This window comes from Maniola jurtina, chromosome 1, assembly GCF_905333055.1.
Source record: "Maniola jurtina chromosome 1, ilManJurt1.1, whole genome shotgun sequence".
Lineage (NCBI taxonomy): Eukaryota > Metazoa > Arthropoda > Insecta > Lepidoptera > Nymphalidae > Maniola > Maniola jurtina.
In genome coordinates, this window is record NC_060029.1 from 15,657,469 (window position 1) to 15,676,985 (window position 19,517).

Sequence of the window (19,517 nt, forward strand, 5' to 3'; positions counted from 1 at the left end):
TCAAGCGATTTATTACCGGCGAGTAATTGGAATTTAATCGACATCGACTACGCTAAACGGCAACGTTAGGCAATAATAAAATCATGGATTTCTCTGTCAGATATTGATTTTATCAGCTATTTTGTTAGCCTTTACAAGATATCAAGATACTTGCACTTTCACTTAAAACTTTTGTGTGTAAAAAATTCTAAGCATCCAGATATGATTATTACAATTTATATTGTTCTTTCCTATTTCAGGTTACCTGACACGGGGCAACCTCCGATACTCATCTCGCTAGCAGAAAATGCAAAGTTGGATCTAAGAACTCCAGAAGAGCTATTGTACGCGAACGAATCAGAAAAGCACAACGAAACAACGAGTTTTGCTATCGCCGACGAAGCTAGCGACGAGGATGAGGAAAAAGAAAAAGTTACCGAAAAACCAAGTACGGAACCTCGGCTCGTAGTCAAAGCGAAACCTTTCCAAGAGAGCCAACCAGAGGACGTACCTCAAACCACCACAGCTCCGCAAGACGCGGAAATCGTAGAAGAATCTCAACCGGAAGAAAAACTCGAAGAAAACATTCCAATCAAACCAGAAACGCCGCAAGAAGATATACCCTCCTTCTCGGAGTGGGCCCAGAAACAGCTAGCCGAGGCCGAAAAGAAGGACATCGTGCTGAACCATTCAAGTCAACCTAGTCATAGTAATACGAACTTCAGCAGCAAAAACACTAAATTAAGATCAAAAAATTATGCTTCTCCCGCATGCGGGGCCAAAGTCGTCGCCGTCAACCCTGAGGCGGGCTCAGCCAGCTCTATCCTGTCTCCGAACCGAGACGAGTACATGCTCAACACCTGTAACAGCCGCATTTGGTTCGTGGTAGAGCTTTGCGAAGCTGTGCAAGCACAAAAGATCGAAATAGCAAACTTTGAGCTTTTTTCCTCAACGCCCAAAGACATCGCTGTGGGCTTCAGCGATCGATTTCCTGTCCGGGAATGGGCCAGCGTCGGTCAGTTCACCGCGCAAGACATCAGAGATGTACAAAGTTTCGATTTGTACCCGCATATATTTGGAAAATTTATCAGGGTCGAACTGTTGTCGCATCACGGTTCGGAACACTACTGCCCTATATCTTTATTCAAAGTTTACGGCACTTCAGAATTCGAAGTGCTGGAAAAAGAAAGCTCTCAACACTCCGCTCATATAGATGAAGACGAAGAGGATGAGATAATAGATGTCCCCGATGTACCCGCCGCTGAAGCGGAACCGACAAAGAATCTGTTCGGCTCCGCGCGAGATGCCGTCATGTCTATTATGAAGAAAGCCGCTCAAGCATTAGTTAAGTCAGAAGTTCCTAATAACGTTTCCAGTGAACACAACGATACATCAACAGACAATATGTACAAAAAGTGTTGCTCACCCAGCCATATAATAGTGTGTGATAATTGTAGTGAAACGCTTTACAATGATGTGTATGAGCTACTCAGTTGTAGCGCGGACAGATTGACCAGTTTAGTGCGTCAAGTTTTTCTAAGAGACACTTTAAAGTGCACGAGTGTATGTCAAAACTATGGTTTAGATTTTAAAAGTACAAAGACTATAGAGTTCGGTGAGGAACGCGCGGCGTATGTAAACTCTTTCTTCCCGCCTAAATATATAGCAGCATTGTGCAACATTCTCGCGATTAAAGAGAAAAAAGTAGTATTAAACACTAGCTTCGAAACAGAAATGAACGTTACCTCTAACATAACCGTAGATGATTTCCCTCAGAAGCTTAATAGCGAAACTAACTCCGAACAAGAACTGAAGCTAGTGCCGATTAAAGACAATGATACGGATGATAAAATTAATGAAACGGCTCAACCTGATGATAGAACTGTTGTACCTGAACAAAAACCTGAGCATGCTCCCATAGAGTTACCGAAAGATGACAAAGATAAAAAAGATTGCAAGGAAGATTCCCAAGCAAGTGCTGAAGAACAATTATCTTTGCCGGAACCACAAGTGGATCCTGCGCCTCAAGAAAAACAATCAGAGGAGAGGAACGAAATTGAAAACCAAGACAGTCCAAAGATTGAAATTAAAAATGGAAAAGATGTAATCACTGATAAACCAAAAGATACTCTAAGTGTAGGCGATGAAATAAGTGATCAAGTGATGATCGAATCAGATAGTTTTATATCAGACCTAGATCAGATGGCGGTGGATCCAACTCCTGCCGGTGCTCAAGCTGCATTGAATCAAAACCAGGCACAGGCGTCTCTACAGAAGGAATCTGTATTTTTGAGGCTGTCCAATAGAGTGAAGGTTAGTGTATTTGAACACTTATCTCCTAAACGATTATCTCTTCATTAACGAAACATACTACTCATGTTAACCAGTCTTAATTCTTTTTTCTAAACCTGTATCAGACCCTACTGGTTAAAAGAAGTTCACTGTACTGTAACTGAACCTAAAAATATGTTCAGTTAAAACTTGAAAATGAAGATTTATTTTTTATGTTTATAGCTTAGTTCAAAAGTTTCATTCTGTAGATGTAAAACTTTACTGACGATAGTTTCACTTTTTTAAACTTAATTGTTGATAGTACATATATCATTAACGTTTATATTTCTCAATTTCAGACGCTAGAAAGAAATATGTCCCTGTCGGGTCAATACCTTGAAGAATTGAGCAGAAGATACAAGAAGCAAGTGGAAGAAATGCAAAAGTCATTCGAAAAAACACTGCTGCAAATGTCGGAAGAAAGGAGAAAAAGTAACGAAAGAGAACAGAAATACATAGACCAGATGTCGTTACTACAGGATAAACTTTCACAAATGACTGTAGCACTAGAAATGCTGATGGAAGAAAGAGACAGCTGGTTCGGGAATTTAACATTCTTTAAATTTTTCATGTACCAGTCTATAATAGTCGTTATAACGTTGTATTACATATCGAAGAAAAAAAAACTTGAAACCATTCTAGTACCTATTCCAAAGAAGACTAAGAAGAAACAGGATAAGTTTAGAAGGAAATCTGTGGAAGGCGTTAGCGGGCATGCCACTCCTTCAACCAAGAAGAGAAGACCGAGTGAGGAAGCGTTCCAAATCGTAACGCATTCAGATGAAATCGAAAAAGATCCAGATGCTGGAGAATGGCAAGTTGCCAAAAAGAATAGAAAAAGAAAACCTTCAATGATAATTCACAGGAGTACAGATTCTGAAGTTAAAGAAAATGCTCATGATTGTATGAGAGAGTTGCAAGAGAACCCGATAATCTTAGACGAAGCAGAATTCCTTGCTCCCGTTTCGGAACCAAAAGAATTTCCCGAGAATAAAGTAAAAGAGTTACCAAAAACTAATGGATCTTTCTTCAATAATTTGAAGACAAAGACCATGAAAACTAGACGGTTGTCGTCGCCAGCATTTCTTAGAACTTTTAACCGTCAAAGCAGTAGGAGTAATCCAAGTCCGGTAGTCAGGACTTTGGAGCCGATTTTCAATGGGAAATTAAGTAAGAAAGCTGCCTCAGAATCGCCTACAGGAAGCCTTTGGTCGGAATCTACAGATATATCGCAAAATGGACACCCAGAAAGTGAAAGTGGAGGCAAAAAGAGGAAAAGTTTTAAAAATATGTTGAAAAAAGTATTTTAAGAGCTTGTCCTGGAATTTGTATTGGCAGAATACTGAAACGCTTCTCAGTTTAGGGTGCGTTTCCACTGAAGCGGGACGGATTGGAGACGTATTTAACAGCTGGAACGCACGCTGGCTACCGTGGTATTGGAAACGCACCATTAAAGGCACTTAAATTATTTTCAGTAATGGTTTTTTTGACGTCGCGGTATGGCAAAAAATACCAAAAACGCCTCAATTAAAACTAAAAAGTGCTTTTAAAATTTTAAATTCGTTTCCTTTATCAGAGGCATGACACTGCATTCGTAACTACGCGCATTTTACGTCAAAATTGGCACTTCTTTATAAAAGTACTGTCAAATTTGACGTCACCAAATGTAGTTTCGAGCTGATCCAAGACATTAAGACGAGTCGCAAGTAATGAGTACTTACTAAAAATGTATCAAATATGGATATGGGATATAGTGCATACATTTTGAGATTTAACTCTATAATAAATTGTGTTACTGTCATGTCAAAAGTACGATTTAAATCCTTAATTTAAAGGTGAACCATACTTTTGACACGACAGGTAGACAGCTAAAATGGCGAGTTCTCAAAATGTATGCATTATAACGTTATTATGTAATGGGCCAGTTTAAGGCCAGGAAGAGAACAAGTGGAATTCCACGGCGGAAAAATGGGCACGGAATTCTGCTCCAATGAGTTGTATTGAAATATTAATAAAACTTTGTATCTGCGCGGACAAAACGCCGAAGATATCTTCCAAGCTCATTTCTCTCCTCGTGGAATTCCTCTAGATTTGTCCCTAGCCTAAGGCTGAAATTTATGGTGCTGTTAAAACGAGACAGCATTATATAAACGCGGCATAAATCTGTCTCGTTTTAACAGTGTCTAAGTCTGAGCATAGACAAAGTGCATTCTATAGATTTCAGCCTAAGAGCCCTTGACTATTTGTGTTTTATATAAATGTCAGTGCTTAATTAATTTTATTAATTAATGAATAATGTAACTATTGTATTGTATGTTTATCGAAATGATGAAATGTCTAAATATATTTAAATTATTGTAAAAAGTATATCGTGTCGTTAGTAATTGTCTATAGTTGTTCTATAGCTAAAAATTGTGATAAATTAGGATGCCTAATGCTATTTCGTTTTTTTTAAGGATACGTAGCCAAGTGACTTGAACTCTACCCTTAATACTTCCGCATTTTTCGAAAATTTTGATAGTTTTCGTGTCAATATTACATCAATCAAAAAAATTTTACTTTATTTTAAAGTTTTCGATACGGACGTTGACTATAGATGTTGGTGGACTCAATACCGAATTTCCTTTTTCTATAAGTTTAACTAATAACTAAGTTAGTACCTACTAAAAATCTATTGAAAATATATTGAGACTTGAATCAAAATGCAATTGTCCGCTATATTGATACTAATTCCAGATAATTCGTTACAATATCGCGGAGTCACACCTATTGTTATACTATTTTAACGCATTATGATGTAATTGATTGATGTCGCATCAGAACTAGCGAAAACCATTAAAGTTTTCGAAATGTGTGAAATCGTGCTAGGGGTATTGAAACCTTTATTTTTCATCATGTCCATCTGTCTGCGCGACACAGCAACAAAGTTCCTAGCGTTTACTTATTTAAGTTTAAATTTATATTGCATGTGTCCGCTACTAATTAACCATATTATTTGTATATCGTTTATCCAAATTTCATATATAGTGATATAATATAATTTTTATTTATCAATGTTTAACATCTCGCCGCTTAGCAAATCCACAATTTCGAGTTAATTTTGATTTTTGTTTGAATGGATTGGAAATTTCATATTTTCTAAAATATGAGTCATAACCCAAACCCAAGTACACCTAAAGATTTACTCAGGCCTGAATATTGCGTACAAATTGAGAACTCACTCGCCATTTTAACTATGTGTCAATGCTCATGTCAAAAGTAGGATTCTATCTCATTTTGTACGCATTATAACTTATCGACAGATTACAGATCGAATTATATTAATATAGCCACATTAGATTGCTTTCTTCTAGAGATATTTTGTTTTCATAAACTGTATGCACCTATCTGTATCTGTATGTGTTTTTTTGTACAAATGCGGCTACGGAATCCTTCAAATAGGAGCGCGACTCGCGCTTGACATTTTTTATTTTGCTAGAATGCCAGTACGGCACACTACGGACAGTGGACGCCAGTCCGGGGGAAACAAAGAAATGGCATTAAATGCATAAATTTTATTTCTTTTGTAGTTTCATTTCATAATCCTATTTTTTCTTAACATTTTGTAAAATACAATCATCGTATTTCTATTAAGTAAAAGTTTTATAGCACTGCGTGACTTAAACCTGCACTTAAGTCACGGATAAGTTTTACGTAAGTTTAGGTCACACAAGTTATAAAATAAACAAGTTAGTCCATTAACAGGGCTCTCTCCGTCACTCGTTTCCACTCGTTTCATACAATCGTAGTTCCAATTTCATTTGAATATTAAGCAACCAAAATCCATGAAATTTTGCAGACATATTCTAGAAACTAATATCTGTGTCTGTGGTGTTTTAGATTTTTCTAAAAATAGGTAGTTTTAAAATTACAGGGCTCAAAGATTTGTATGAAAATTTTTAAGACCGCGTAACTTTGAAACCGAATATTTTAACAGAAATCTGGAAAACCACAGACATAGATATTAGTTTCTAGAATATGTCTGCAAAATTTCATGGACTTTGGTTGCTTAATATTCAAATGAAATTGGAACTACGATTGTATGAAACGAGTGACGGAGAGAGCCCTCTTAATGCACCCCATACCTGTGCATTAATGAACTACTTAAGTCATACATTTCGTAGCTTTAAATATAAAAATATATAAATTTATTATATGTCTTTCTGCCTGTTCGTTACTTGCGTTCGCACATTGTTCATTCGATTGAGACGACACTTGGTAAAGTTCACCAATCCTGTGAAACAATATAAACTGACTGCTAAGTCTTCACATTTATTTTAACTAAATTTTAACGGTATCCTATGAAACAACTGACTAAAGCAAGGCTTTTAAAGCAGACGCATTTATTTTTAATTAAATTTTCGAAATATATTTATTTCACCATATTACACTATAAAAACAATTATAAAAAAGTCTTTAAAGTTCCCGCATTTGATTTCAACTAAATTTTTACGATATTTATTTTACCAAATCCTATGAAACAATAGTGACTGATTGCAAAAAGTCTTTCAAGTCCACGCATTTGATTTTAACTAAATTTGTATCCCTCGCCACAGAGTTAATAGCTCTCGCGGCTTCCTCCAAGTTTTCCATAGAGTATTGTCTATGGGCATTGGTCGCGAACACTATTTCATTGACTTCTTCGTACAGTTTGACGGTCACTAGATGCTTGAAGTGCTTCTTTAGAGTGGACATTATGGTTTCCTGAAGCTTGGTGTCTCTGCAGACTAGATTGAGGATGAACTGACCTGGAAAGTAAGTAGATAGTGTAAGCAGAGTGAGGAAACTCTTTTGATCGTGAATTGACACCTGTCAAATATTATGCTAAAGATGACATGGTGAAATCAAAGATACTTACAGGCCGTTCACTATAACTTGACCCATGCCGTCGTGTTGGCACTGTTGCATTGTTTGCTTTATTCGTCAGAACTTAGGGTTTGTTATTGTGTGATTTGCAATGGTGCCAGCATAACGTCAGGGGACAAGGTATAGTGAATCACACTAATATTATAAAGGAGAAAGTTTGTTTGTGTGTGTGTATGTATGTTTGTTACTCCTTCACGCAAAAACTACTGGACGGATTGGGCTGAAAGAATGGAGATAGATTATACCCTGGATTAGCACATAGGGTAGGTACTTTTTATCCCGAAAAATCAAAGAGTTCCCACGGGGATTTTAAAAAACCTACATCCACGCGAACGAAGTTGCGGGCATCAGCTAGTAGTCTATAATGGTTTCATAGCCTACCTAGCGTCAAATGTAGGTAATATTTGACGCCTGCTAGTGTAGGTGAAGCCTAGACGTTTTCCTACAAACGTAACTGTCGTGAACTATCTATTCTTAACCGACTTCCAAAAAAGATTAGGTTCTCAAATTCTGAGCGCATGGTTTTATATGTAGGTACCACCAATTTCTCTGATTTTGGACAGAATTGCAGGATATTTTTAAAGGATGTTTGAGACATGGTTTATATCTTGATTCAACTCCTCAATCCTGATGCTGCAGAGTTGGCCACTTAACTTATGAATATTCAGGAATTGATGATGAATTTATATTAATGATACACAGCATCAACTAAAATCAATTTCATAACTCGAATTTCTACATTTCAATTGTTTTTTTTGGGGAAAATAGCACAGGATTTTTAAATACCCAATAACAAATGAAGAAAATGCGTAATCATACTCAATTACTCACCATCATTGGTCAATATTGTGTTGACCTGTTGGAGCACCTCGTCGTTCAGGAACTGTCGCGGCGGACACGACAGTCCTAGCGTGCGATCCTTGCTGTCCATATCGAATAATACGGCTCCGTACTGGTGACCTGCAAACCAAAGGAAAACGATACTGAGATGGCGGAAAAAACTGAAAAAAAAAAAACTTTAAATTTACTCAAAACTATTTAAAAATATATGAAGTAATTTTATTTTACGGGTTTTTAGGGTTCCGTACCTCAAAAGAAAAACGGAACCCTTATAGGATCACTTTTTGTCTGTCTGTTTGTTCGTTTATCTTTCGTGTCTGTCAAGAAAACCTGTTGACCTAGAATCACGAAATTTGGTAAGTAGGTGGGTGTCATATAGCACAAGTAAAGGAATAAATCCGAAGACAGAGAATTTGTGGTTACATCACAAAAAAAATTCAAACGGGTTCACGAAAAAATTAATTTACTAAATCACATAAAGATGGCGCTGTTTTCATTAACTTGCTGTGTTGCACATGAAAATATTAAAGTATCTTATACGACTGTTGTACGGAACCCTTCGTATTCGAGTCCGACTCGTACTTGACCAGTTTTTTTTTGGATACGGAACCCAAATTGAGGAACATTGGTTTACAACCAGTGAACCCTTTAAACGCCTGGTGGTTTAAGTACTCACTGTAATCTTTTTTACCACCGATAACTATTGGACAAAAGACAAGTATCATATAGACCTAAATTTTCGGACTTAAAGTGAACTTGAAATTACCAGCAGTGGCCTCGTCTCTCAGGAAATCGACGCCATCTTTGATATGTACTTCAAGTCGCTCGTCCACCTCGCACTCGAAGTGGTCCCGAGCCACCTCCAACATCGCGGGGTCCAGCTCTACTGCTGTCACCTTTAGAGGTCAAATTAAAGCTGTTATTAGACAGTATGTAGGTAACAGGGCTGGTGGCTGCTCAGTTGCACTCCCACACACATGAAGGAGTGGTAAAGCGATAAATTTTTTTTATTCATTATAGGCAAGCACACCTGATGGAAAGTGATGATATGGCCTAAAATGGGACGCGTTTACCTAGAAGATGCCTATTTACTCTAGTTTTAAACCGGATTGTAATTGGTAGGAAACACAGATCACGGAAGAGTATTCCAAAGCTTAGCCATGCGTATGAGGAATGATGACGCAAAACGTTTCGTGCGTCTACATGGAATATCGACGACATAAGGATGGAAACTCGCCCGACGTCTTGCGGTTCGATGTGACCGAAGTCCACCACAGACTGTGTATGTCTGTCTGTGTTAAACTATCTCACCTTGAGATCGTGGCAGCACTTCTTGAGGAACATGCAAAGGCTGCCGCCGCCCAGCCCCAGCACGGCCACGTGTTTGCTGCTACTCAGTTGCACTCCCACACACATGAAGGAGTGGTAGGGCGATATGTGACCGAAGTCCACCACTGACTTCGACTTGTTTTTTCTTTTAACTGAAAAAAAAGTTTAGTTTAAGTGTTTTTTTAACCGACTTCCAAAAAGGTGGTTCTCAATTCGGCACGTTTTTTTTAATGTATGTACACCGATTTTTTTCGAAGTTTCTGGTTCATCTTGATAAATATGTTCACCACATTAAAATAGCCAAAGTCAAAATCATTTATTCAAAATAGACACCATTGTACCTCTTTAATTGCCAATTTGTAAGATTGATGTAATGGAGATTCAAACTTAAAAATAAAGCTATGAGGGTTCGAAACGCGCCGTGGTCTGAGAAGAAACCCACAACAAATCCAGCCTTTTGCAGGATGTCATAGTAAAACAAGGAAACCTTATAGATCGGTCGAGTTTTCTGTCTGAGTCATAGTCATTTTAAAAATACCCATTAAGAGCAAAGCAACAAAAGAAAAGCATTTCAATACCTACCAGTTTTGAGTTTTGCCTCAGACTGCACCAGGAACTGATTGTCCAGGAACACCAGGCGGCGGTACGTGGTGCCCTCCACGTCCACGTCCTCCACCACGTAGTCGCCCGACACTTTGCTGGAGCCTTCATGTACTTTGACGCGGCGACCCACGTCGCTCCCTAGTGATAGGAACGGTATCTGGAAACCACCCGAAACTCAGGATTTAGAAAACTTAGATTTTTAATTCCTAATATATTTATGACCTATATTTGGTCACAGGGGACATTTTAATTTTAGTATATATTAACTTATAAGTATAATATTATTATGTAGATGTTCATTCAATTAGTTTTAAGATATATTGTATTGTAATGTGATGTAGTGATCAAATAAAAAAGTTTTCTTTCTTTCTTTCTTTAATTTCCTCTCTCTTTCTGCACTCCCCAATGGTGAGGGTGGTGCTTGGATTTTTTTACTTTTGCTTGCTTACTTTCCTTGTGATTGCTTGTGAGTGCGTGATCCATATAATTGTAGGAGTTCTCTTGAGATACTAGTGTGGTGGGTTCCCAGATCCTTCCGCATCATCATTATGATCAACTCATTTGCGCCGGCTCACTACTGAGCTCGGGTCTCCTCTCAGAATGGGAAAGGATCGGTCATAGTAGAGGCTCGATATCTCAACGGTTGAGGAGCGGACTGACTTCCGAAAGGTCGGCGGTTCAAACCCCACCCGTTGCACTATTGTCGTACCCACTCCTGCCACAAGCTTTACGCTTAATTGGAGGGGAAAGTGGAGTATTAGTCATGATCAGCATAGCTAATATTCTTTAAGAAAAATAGTCCAACTCTCAGACATGCAGGTTTCCTCACACGTTTTCCTTCACCGTTAAAGCAAGTGATGTTTAATTGCTTAAAACGCTCATAAATCCGAAAAGCGCCCAGAATCAAACACCGAGCGGAGGTGTTCAATTCGGCTTCATCAAACAATTCGACTAAAAGGAGGACATTTATACTCCAGTCAGTGATGACAGAATGTTAGTTATAATCGAGATTCGCTGCTAAACATCTAACACTTTGGATATATGCTGTATGTATTTGGGATTTACCCTCTAGCTAATACCTAGACATGGCGGAGTTTGTTTGACCAAGCCAAAGTCACCCAGGCCTGTAGTGGTTTGCTGTTGATGAGTAAAGCTCACCTGGCCACTGAATCCGTTGGGCACCAGCATCTTGGCAGAGTGTGCCAGCTCCTCCTTGACCGCGTCGAGACTTTGGAACAGGTGCCCCCGCCGCAGCACCGCCACCACCAGTCTGCCGAACCGAGCCGAATCCTGCAACTGTCGCCTACCCGCTGCAGTACCGAATAACCACTCGGATTCCCTATACAATACAATCACAGAGTTAAGGATACTTTTTTTTTTCTTCGGGGGAGGAAAAAATCCCTACGGACTTCTGCCGGCTGGCAGGGTGTGACCGACTCACATGGACTAAAATATCCGTACTTTTTTATCTGTATTAAACAAAAAAATTGCGCTCGTTACGCTCGCGTTCCTAGGAACTTCTCGTTATATTCTATCTTGCTGTCAAATTGAAAGGTAAAATTTCACTAAGCAACTAGTTCACAAAACAGTCAAGTCGAGTACAAGTTTTTTTTCTCCAGATAAACACTGGAACTGGATGACATTCGGTGGATCCGTCATTTTAACACGTTCTTATCAACTCGCTTTCTTGTCGATCGGTCTGTCTGCTGTCTGTTTGTTTGTCTGTTCGATACAAATCTTGCAATTGATTTCAAACTAACTGAGCTAGAGGTTTGAAATTTTAAACATAAGTTGGAACTGGATGACAATTCAATGCAAACAAAAACATGTAATTAATATCTTTTCCAAAAATAGTCCTTATGAATCACTTTGCTTCCAAAATAAATACGTGTGTCGCATCCAAGAATGCAAGAATCCAGTTTTGAATGCAATCGTAATAACGCTTTGGCATTGAAGCCCTGCCTAATAGCCCTGAGAGTAGAACCGTAGTTATATTTAGCTGTTTACCATGGAGAAAGATATATGATTGGCAATGGAGTGGTACATTCCATACCTATTTATGAGAGATTCGGCCGATTACACGTGGCAAGGGTTTGGCCGCTTTCACATACCTACACGGCACGGCCACCGTGCTGTCTATACTTCCATATCCATATATCCATATCCGTATTAATATTATAAATGCGAAAGTGTGTCTATCTGTCGGTCTTCTATCTGCCACCTTTTCATGGCCCAACAGTTTAACCGATTTTGATGAAAAGTACAGAGTTAGCGTACATCCCGGGGACGGACATAGGCTACTTTATATCCCGGAAAATCAAAGAGTTCCCACGGGATTCATAGAGGCCCATCCATTTATCCGATTTAAATGGGTACAGAGGTAGTTTGCGCCCCGGAAATTGACATAGGCAACTTTTTATCCCGGAAAAGCAAAGAATTCTCACGGGATTTTAAAAAACCTAAATTCACGCGGATAATTTACTTAGTATCCTCATGTATGGATGGATCAAATATAATATTTTCAATCCAATATAACGAATTTTCAAGCTCAGCGGTTGAAAAGTAACAGACAGATAAACACAAATTCATTTTTAGTGTTTAACAGGGCTCTCTCCGTCACTTTCTCCATACAATCGTAGTGCCAATTTCATTTGAATATTAAGCAACCAAAGTCTATGAAATTTTGCAAACATATTCTAGAAACTAATATCTGAGCCTGTGGTGTTTTAGATTTTTCTAAAAATATGTAGTTTTAAAATTACTGGGGCTCAAAGATTTGTATGTGAATTTTTAAGACCGCGTAACTTTGAAACCGAATATTTTAACGGAAATCTGGAAAACCACAGGCATAGGTTGGAATTTTGTAGAAACGTTCCCGGAACGTTTCTACAAAATTCCATTGAGTATGATTGGTTAGTATTCCAATGAGAGACGAACTACGTTTGTACGGAACGAGTGACGGAGAGACCCCTCTTAATGTGAATAGATAAAATAAACTACGTTCCGCATGAGTGATGACTAGAGTTGACCACGCAATGCGCGGCGCGAGCCCGTCCGCTAAGATTTACGAGTTTTATTTGATGCCTAAATAAATAAATAAAAACCTTTGATAATCTCCCTGGGTGAGCGCTGTGTCTTATAAATGAGTGGCCCCAGGTCCGATACCCGACAGGAGCAATTAGGGAATTTCTAACTTTTAACTCGGGACTTCGTCTGTGTTGGTGTTGGCTGGCGGGCGTGCTCTGCCTTTTTGGAGTGTTTTTTTTTTTTTTGTTAAAACTGACTGGAAAGCGCTCTAAGGGGGTGCCGTGCGTGTGTCGGCGAGCGCCGGCACAGACGGGGTCCATACGTGTATAGTTTATTAACTAACTTGTTACAAATAACTACAAACTTGACATTGGCTAATCTTTGTAAAGCCAGACGAGAGAGAAAAAAAAACTTTTAACTCTTGGAAAGGCCTATGTCCAGCAGTGGACGCTTACAGGGCGATGGATAAGATTAGATTGATAACTTTTAAACTGTCTCTGGTGGGAACTATGGCTGTGGTTAGCTAGCTACCGGCACCAGCCTTGCCGCCAAGCGATTTAGCGTACCGGTACGCTGCGTGTAGACCGATAAAGGGTATTGGTTTAATAAAATTGCCATAGTACTCCTTCTAAGTTAGCTCGCTTCCATATTAGAGTGCATCACCACTTAACGCCAGGTGAGACTGCAGTAGGTAAGGGATTACGTTTTAATAGAATTCAAAAATAAATTTATTGCCTTCCAGTATTATGACACACAATTATCTAACAATAAAGCATTTGGCCAATTTAAATATAATACATAATAATAAATAGTGAAGTAGTGAAAGCCTGAGAAAAATTAAATAATTTATATTCACTCTTTTAAAAGACTTATTATTTTATTATTATTTATAATTTAATCCAATTTTTTAATTTCAAAATGAGTACTCACCTATATTTTTAAACCTACCTGAGAATATATGCACTAAAATTAATTTAAATTTTAAGTTTCAAAAATAATGCCTTTGACCCTAAGGGACATGAGATATTTTTGATATTTATTTAAAATTATTTAAAAATATTCTTTGAAGTGTAGGTAAAAAGTAAGAACACTATCATAAAAATTATAAATAACTGAGAAAGGACAAATATTCACTCCTGATATTTTTTTAAAGAACAAAATTAATATTTTATAAATTAAAAAAAATAAGTAACCTTTTAAACCTACTTGAGAAACAATAAATATTCACTCATAATTTTAATTTAATTTTAGGATTAATATTACGAAACGTTTATCCAGTTGCTTCTCCGACAGTAGTCTGAACCGATACAGGGACTGTTTCAACACAAAACGCTATTGTTTGCGTATTTGGAACAGGAGCTGGGGGTGTATGTTTGTCGGTTAGCGTCATTTCATACGTATAATTAGATCTCGTTATCTTATCCACTAACGCTTTGAAAGGTAATAAGGGACATTTTAATATGATAGCACAACTTGTGAGGAGTTACATTTTTAGGTTTTGTATCCAAAGGAAAAACGGAACCCTTATAGGATCACTTGGTTGTCTGTCTGTCTGTCTATATGACGTCTGTCCGTCTGTCGTATCTGTCAAGAAAACCTATAGGATACTTTTCGTTGAGCGTACTTGAATCATATTTGGCAGGTAGGTATACCAAGTGGGGTATCATATGAAAGGGCTTTACCTGTAAATTCCAAAAACAAATTTATTTTTATGTAATTGATTATCGTGGGAAATGTCGCAATGTCGAAATCGATTGACACCTCATTCATCAAAATAAAAGGCCCAGTAATTTAGGCACTACGGTGAAACACACAGAATCTATACATACATAGACTGCTAAAATCATAAGCCTTCCTTTTGGCTTTGCCGCAGTCGGGTAAAAATACGAATACTAAAGGAGTTTTCAACATACGATAAATAGCGTGGTTGACCTCAAAACACAGTCCACGTGAAAAACAATCTAATAATATCCAGCGCTTTATCAACACCTCAACGTAAACAACGTTGTGGAATCTAATTTTACATCCATCCTTTAATTCACCGAGCCAGGCGAGGCCTACGATCTACTTTGCACGACGACTTTGCCCACACTACGTACGTGGACAGACGACATCAAATGAGTCACAGGAGCTGGATGGCGGCGGCGCAAGGCCGTGGCGTGTGGCCTACAAGCAGTGACGGATCAAGACTACTTGATGCCCTAAGCAATCCATGCCTGTGGGCCCCCCTATCCGTATGTCAACTAGAATCGGTCTTTAAACCTTTACCGCCTAAAAACATTCGTTTTTTGTAAAATTAGATGATGAGATTTATCATGTAACGTACTTTAGAAGTGGGGTAGGCGCGACAGCAATAAAAACCAAAGCATAATTTATTTATTTATTGGTGTGGTTTTTGGTGACGTGAGAGTGAGACGTGATGCCCTAAGGACGGTTTTTTTGTGCTTCTTCTGGTGCCCCATCAGACGTGATGCCCTAGGCAATTGCTTAATTTGATTAAGGGTTAATCCGTCACTGCCTACAAGAGACCTATGTCCAGCAGTGGACTTCTATCGGTTGATAATGATGTTGACTTCTATTCTATTCTACTTGGATGAATCTGCTTTTGTCCGTCTGGCTGTCTGTCAGAGCTTCAGAACTTCCGAATTTTTCCGAAATTCGATTTGTATTAACAAATAGAAAGATTTTTATTCAAATAAACTTTTACAAGTACTTTTGATCGTCAAATGTATCTACCATCGGTTCTTAATGCCTTGATTATTTAAATGATAAATGAGTGTGACCTCTGCAGCTCTAAAGCAAAGGACTTCAATTACTTTTATACATGGCACAATATTTAATATCAAATCTTTGAAAGGAGCAACCGCCGAGTTTCTTGCTGGTTTTCCTCGGTAGGAAAGACATTTTGAACCTGTGTTAGATGCATTTGACGATCCAAAAGTACTTGTATAAGTTTAATTGAATAAAAATTATTTAGATTTTGTTTTATTTCAAGAAACTCAGCGGTTGCACTTTCCAAAGATTTGATTTATAATAATATTATACTTTTGCTCATTTGCTATTATATTGCTGTAAGGAGCTGCAAGTCAAATCCACGCCCTTTTATCATTTATGCAATCTTCGATTGTGTTAATGTACTACTAATGTTGCAGTCTAATCTGGAAGTGGTATGGCAGTTTTTATTAAACCTTTATATTTATATACCCCTTTGGTTTCATACGGCATCGTACCGGAACGCTAAATCGCTTGTTAGCCCTCGGCCGAAGCCATTCCCTAGACCAGACTAGGGATTTAGAAAATTTCAAACCCCTGCCGGGAATCAAACCAGGGACCTCTAATAAGACCACAGCGCTTACCACTGCGCCAAGGAGGTCGTCGTTGATTGGTCAACATTTAATTGTAGTCCAAACACCAATACATTGATACTCTCTCTCATTCCGTGGTAGAGTTTAGAGATTTTGAAATTAATTGCTGTGAAATTTAAAAAGAAAATATTATTTTCATTTCCTTACCTGCCCTGTGGCACAATGAAGACTGCATATTTGTTGATGGCTTGCGATTTCTTCTGATCAACTATGTACAGGGTGTAACGAGGGATTTCCTCACCAGGCAGCATTAGATCTAGGGACACCTGTATACAGAACACAATTTTTGTTATCATATTAATAGAGTAGTATAAGATTTTTCTTTATTTTTTGTATAAATTATTAGTTAAAAAGCAAAAATCAAAAAAAAATGTATTAGTGGCCACAGATAATTTATACAACTTTTAAAAGGGATATAAATGAAAAGTTTATTCTATACGAACAGTCAGACAGACAGATGGATGGACAAATGGACAGACAGATGGAAAAACACACAGATGGACAATGGTGGCTTAGTAATAGGGTCCTATTGGCACCTGGGTATGGGACCCTCAAAATACTCAACGTCTCGGACCAGTCCACATTACCTACAACCTAATATACTAGGTTAACTAAAAAATTACCTCATCATCACCATCCAGTGATGTCTTGGCGAGCCCATTGGTGATGAATGCAGCATCCTGTGCCGACTTCACACAGGTCATCAGCTGCTCAGCCGTCTCCAGCCGCTGCATCTTATCTCCTGCCATGCATACTTCTACTATCTGAAATATTTTAGAAACATTTTTTTTAAACCAGCCAAGTGCGAGTCAGACTTGGGTACTGAGAATTCCATACTACAGATTCCAATTTTCATGTTGATAGCTAATAGTTACTAAAATAATCTACTGTGACAGGCGGTGTTTTAATTATTTTTTGGCAGTATTTAATGGAGTTGCTGTACATAGATATATAGATCTTGCAAAAAACAAGATATTTCTTTTAGAACATAAGAGAAATTTTCCATTAATAATTTATTTTGGAACAATTTGTAAAATGATATACTTATACAATAAGATTTATATCAGAATATCTTCCTAAGATATGCGATTGCCCACCCTTTTATTCTTAAATTGAAAACCTAGTAAAAATTGCCATTTAAACATACTTACTAATTTAGGCATCTCCTTAAACTTGGTAGCCACCACCACAAACACAGGCAAGGTCATACCGTCACCATTCTCAGCATTCTTCTCCTCCGCCTCATGACATCTCACCACTCGGAACATCCATGACTTATCACAAAAGAACTCCACCAATTTGCTTAATATATGACTTTGTAATAATGTTATACACACAAAACGACCACCTATTTTCAAAACTCTTCTAATTTCATTAAAATATTTGTCTATTCTTTCAATAGTTTCTCTACTATCATCTGGCATTAATGCATCTAATGTACCTTTATCCAGCACTACATTAAACTCATCATTTTCAAAGGTCATATTTAAAGCGTCCATATAATGGAACTTCATACTAGTTCGGTGCGAGTTTACAGCTTTCATCTGTTTGATAACAACTTCTGATACGTCTATGTTGGTTATGTTTGGGTAACCAATATCGTAAAGGTCCGCACTGAGACTCGAGTTACCGCAGCCCGGTATGAGAATTGCATCTGTTCTTTTAATGTACTTGTGTAGGTGGCTGCATAGCTCTAGATATTCGCCGTACCTTTAAAATAAACCATGTTGTATTACCAAATATTTATAAACAACCCCAGAACAAAAAATATTGTTACCATTCGAAAGCTTTGTTCCCTCTTTTCTTGAAAAACTTATTCCAGTAGTCTTTCTCACTGAACTCTTTGTGGGATTTGGGAAGGAGATTCATTTTTATTTATGTATTTTTCTTTTTCTAAGGGCTTATATGCCAAAAAACAATTATTTTTCGAAAAATGTACATGTGCAATTGATTTGTTATGAAATTTAAAAAATTATCTGTGAAATTATGTCAATTGTCATGTCAGTTAGGTATCTTTGTCAAACTTCGTCAATAGAGCAAAACCTTGAAAACAAAATTATTGGCAGTTGGCTATGGACTACGTTGATAGTGTGTATTTCCAGCTAGTGATTATAGAAAAGAAATCAAACTGAAACGGAAGATGATGCCCGCGACTTCATCTGCGTGGATTTAGGTTTTTAGAAATCCCGTGAATCGATGAGTATTAGGTTCAGATCTGTCAATTTAGTTTAGAGATTGTATCTTCTCCTAGTACAAAATTTGTAGTTACTTGTTGATAGTGTGGATCATTATTTCATTTTTTTTTCTTTTGGCTTTACATCTTTCAGATATTATATTTACTCTGTGATGCTATATTATCACTATTCTGTCTGTTAACTGTGCTCCAATTTTTTTATTGCTAGGGATGGACAGTATTGATTATCGATATTCCTAAAGAATGAATCTAATATTAAAAAATATACCTACTTACCATAATAATTATTATTATAAATTACAATAATATAATAATATAATTTGTTACATCTTATGATAATTACTAAGAGATGGTAATTTTTCAATTATTGTATTAGTTACTTATGAAAAACTTAAGCAAAGTAACTAAGCCTAATTTAAACGTTTTCACTTTTTTATATTACAAAGCTTAATATATATAACACTAGCTGATACCCGCGATTTCGTTCGCGTGGATGTAGGTTTTTAAAATTCCCGTGGGAACTCTTTGATTTTCCGGGATAAAAAGTAGCCTATGTGCTAATCCAGGGTATAATCTAGCTCCATTTTAAATTTCAGCCCAATCCGTCCAGTAGTTTTTGCGTGAAGGAGTAACAAACACACACACACACACACATACAAACTTTCTCCTTTATAATATTAGTGTGATTAGCTAAGTTTGTATGATAATTTTATGAGCTAATTTTTTTATTGCACAGAACTTCTAAAAGCTATAAATACAATGAGAAAATAATTATGTTACGTAAAGTCGTGTCAAAAAGTCGCTATACAAACCACATTTAAAGAGTTAGATTTCTTCAAATACTAATCTGACTAGTTAAGCAATAAAATAATAATTCAGTTAATGCAAAAATATTGAATTAATTTACCCACACATTTTTATATCAATAATTATTATTTTACAAA

The 19,517-nt window shown here is 37.3% G+C and overlaps 2 protein-coding genes across 5 annotated transcripts in view; one reads left to right on the forward strand and one right to left on the reverse strand.

The window, feature by feature from the left end:
* LOC123866429 (SUN domain-containing ossification factor) overlaps window positions 1–5,867 on the forward strand; it is a 90,562-nt gene extending 84,695 nt beyond the window's left edge. For all 4 annotated transcript variants that reach the window (XM_045907997.1, XM_045908006.1, XM_045908024.1 and 1 more), the window contains exons 3-4: window positions 240–2,292; window positions 2,610–5,867. In XM_045907997.1, coding sequence (XP_045763953.1) covers window positions 240–2,292; window positions 2,610–3,620 — 3,064 coding nt within the window. In that variant the 3' untranslated portion in view covers window positions 3,621–5,867. The remainder of the gene's footprint in view (window positions 1–239; window positions 2,293–2,609) is intronic.
* A 477-nt stretch (window positions 5,868–6,344) lies between these two features.
* On the reverse strand, window positions 6,345–18,338 carry LOC123866515 (eEF1A lysine and N-terminal methyltransferase homolog). The gene is made up of 10 exons (XM_045908154.1): window positions 18,157–18,338; window positions 17,531–18,089; window positions 17,003–17,143; window positions 16,527–16,645; window positions 11,146–11,326; window positions 9,967–10,144; window positions 9,367–9,536; window positions 8,822–8,951; window positions 8,047–8,175; window positions 6,345–7,097 (listed from the first exon to the last, which is right to left on the reverse strand). The coding sequence occupies exons 1-10, from the start codon at window positions 18,246–18,248 to the stop codon at window positions 6,823–6,825; spliced, it is 1,974 nt and encodes a 657-aa protein (XP_045764110.1). The 5' UTR covers window positions 18,249–18,338; the 3' UTR covers window positions 6,345–6,822.
* Window positions 18,339–19,517: the final 1,179 nt, after the last annotated feature.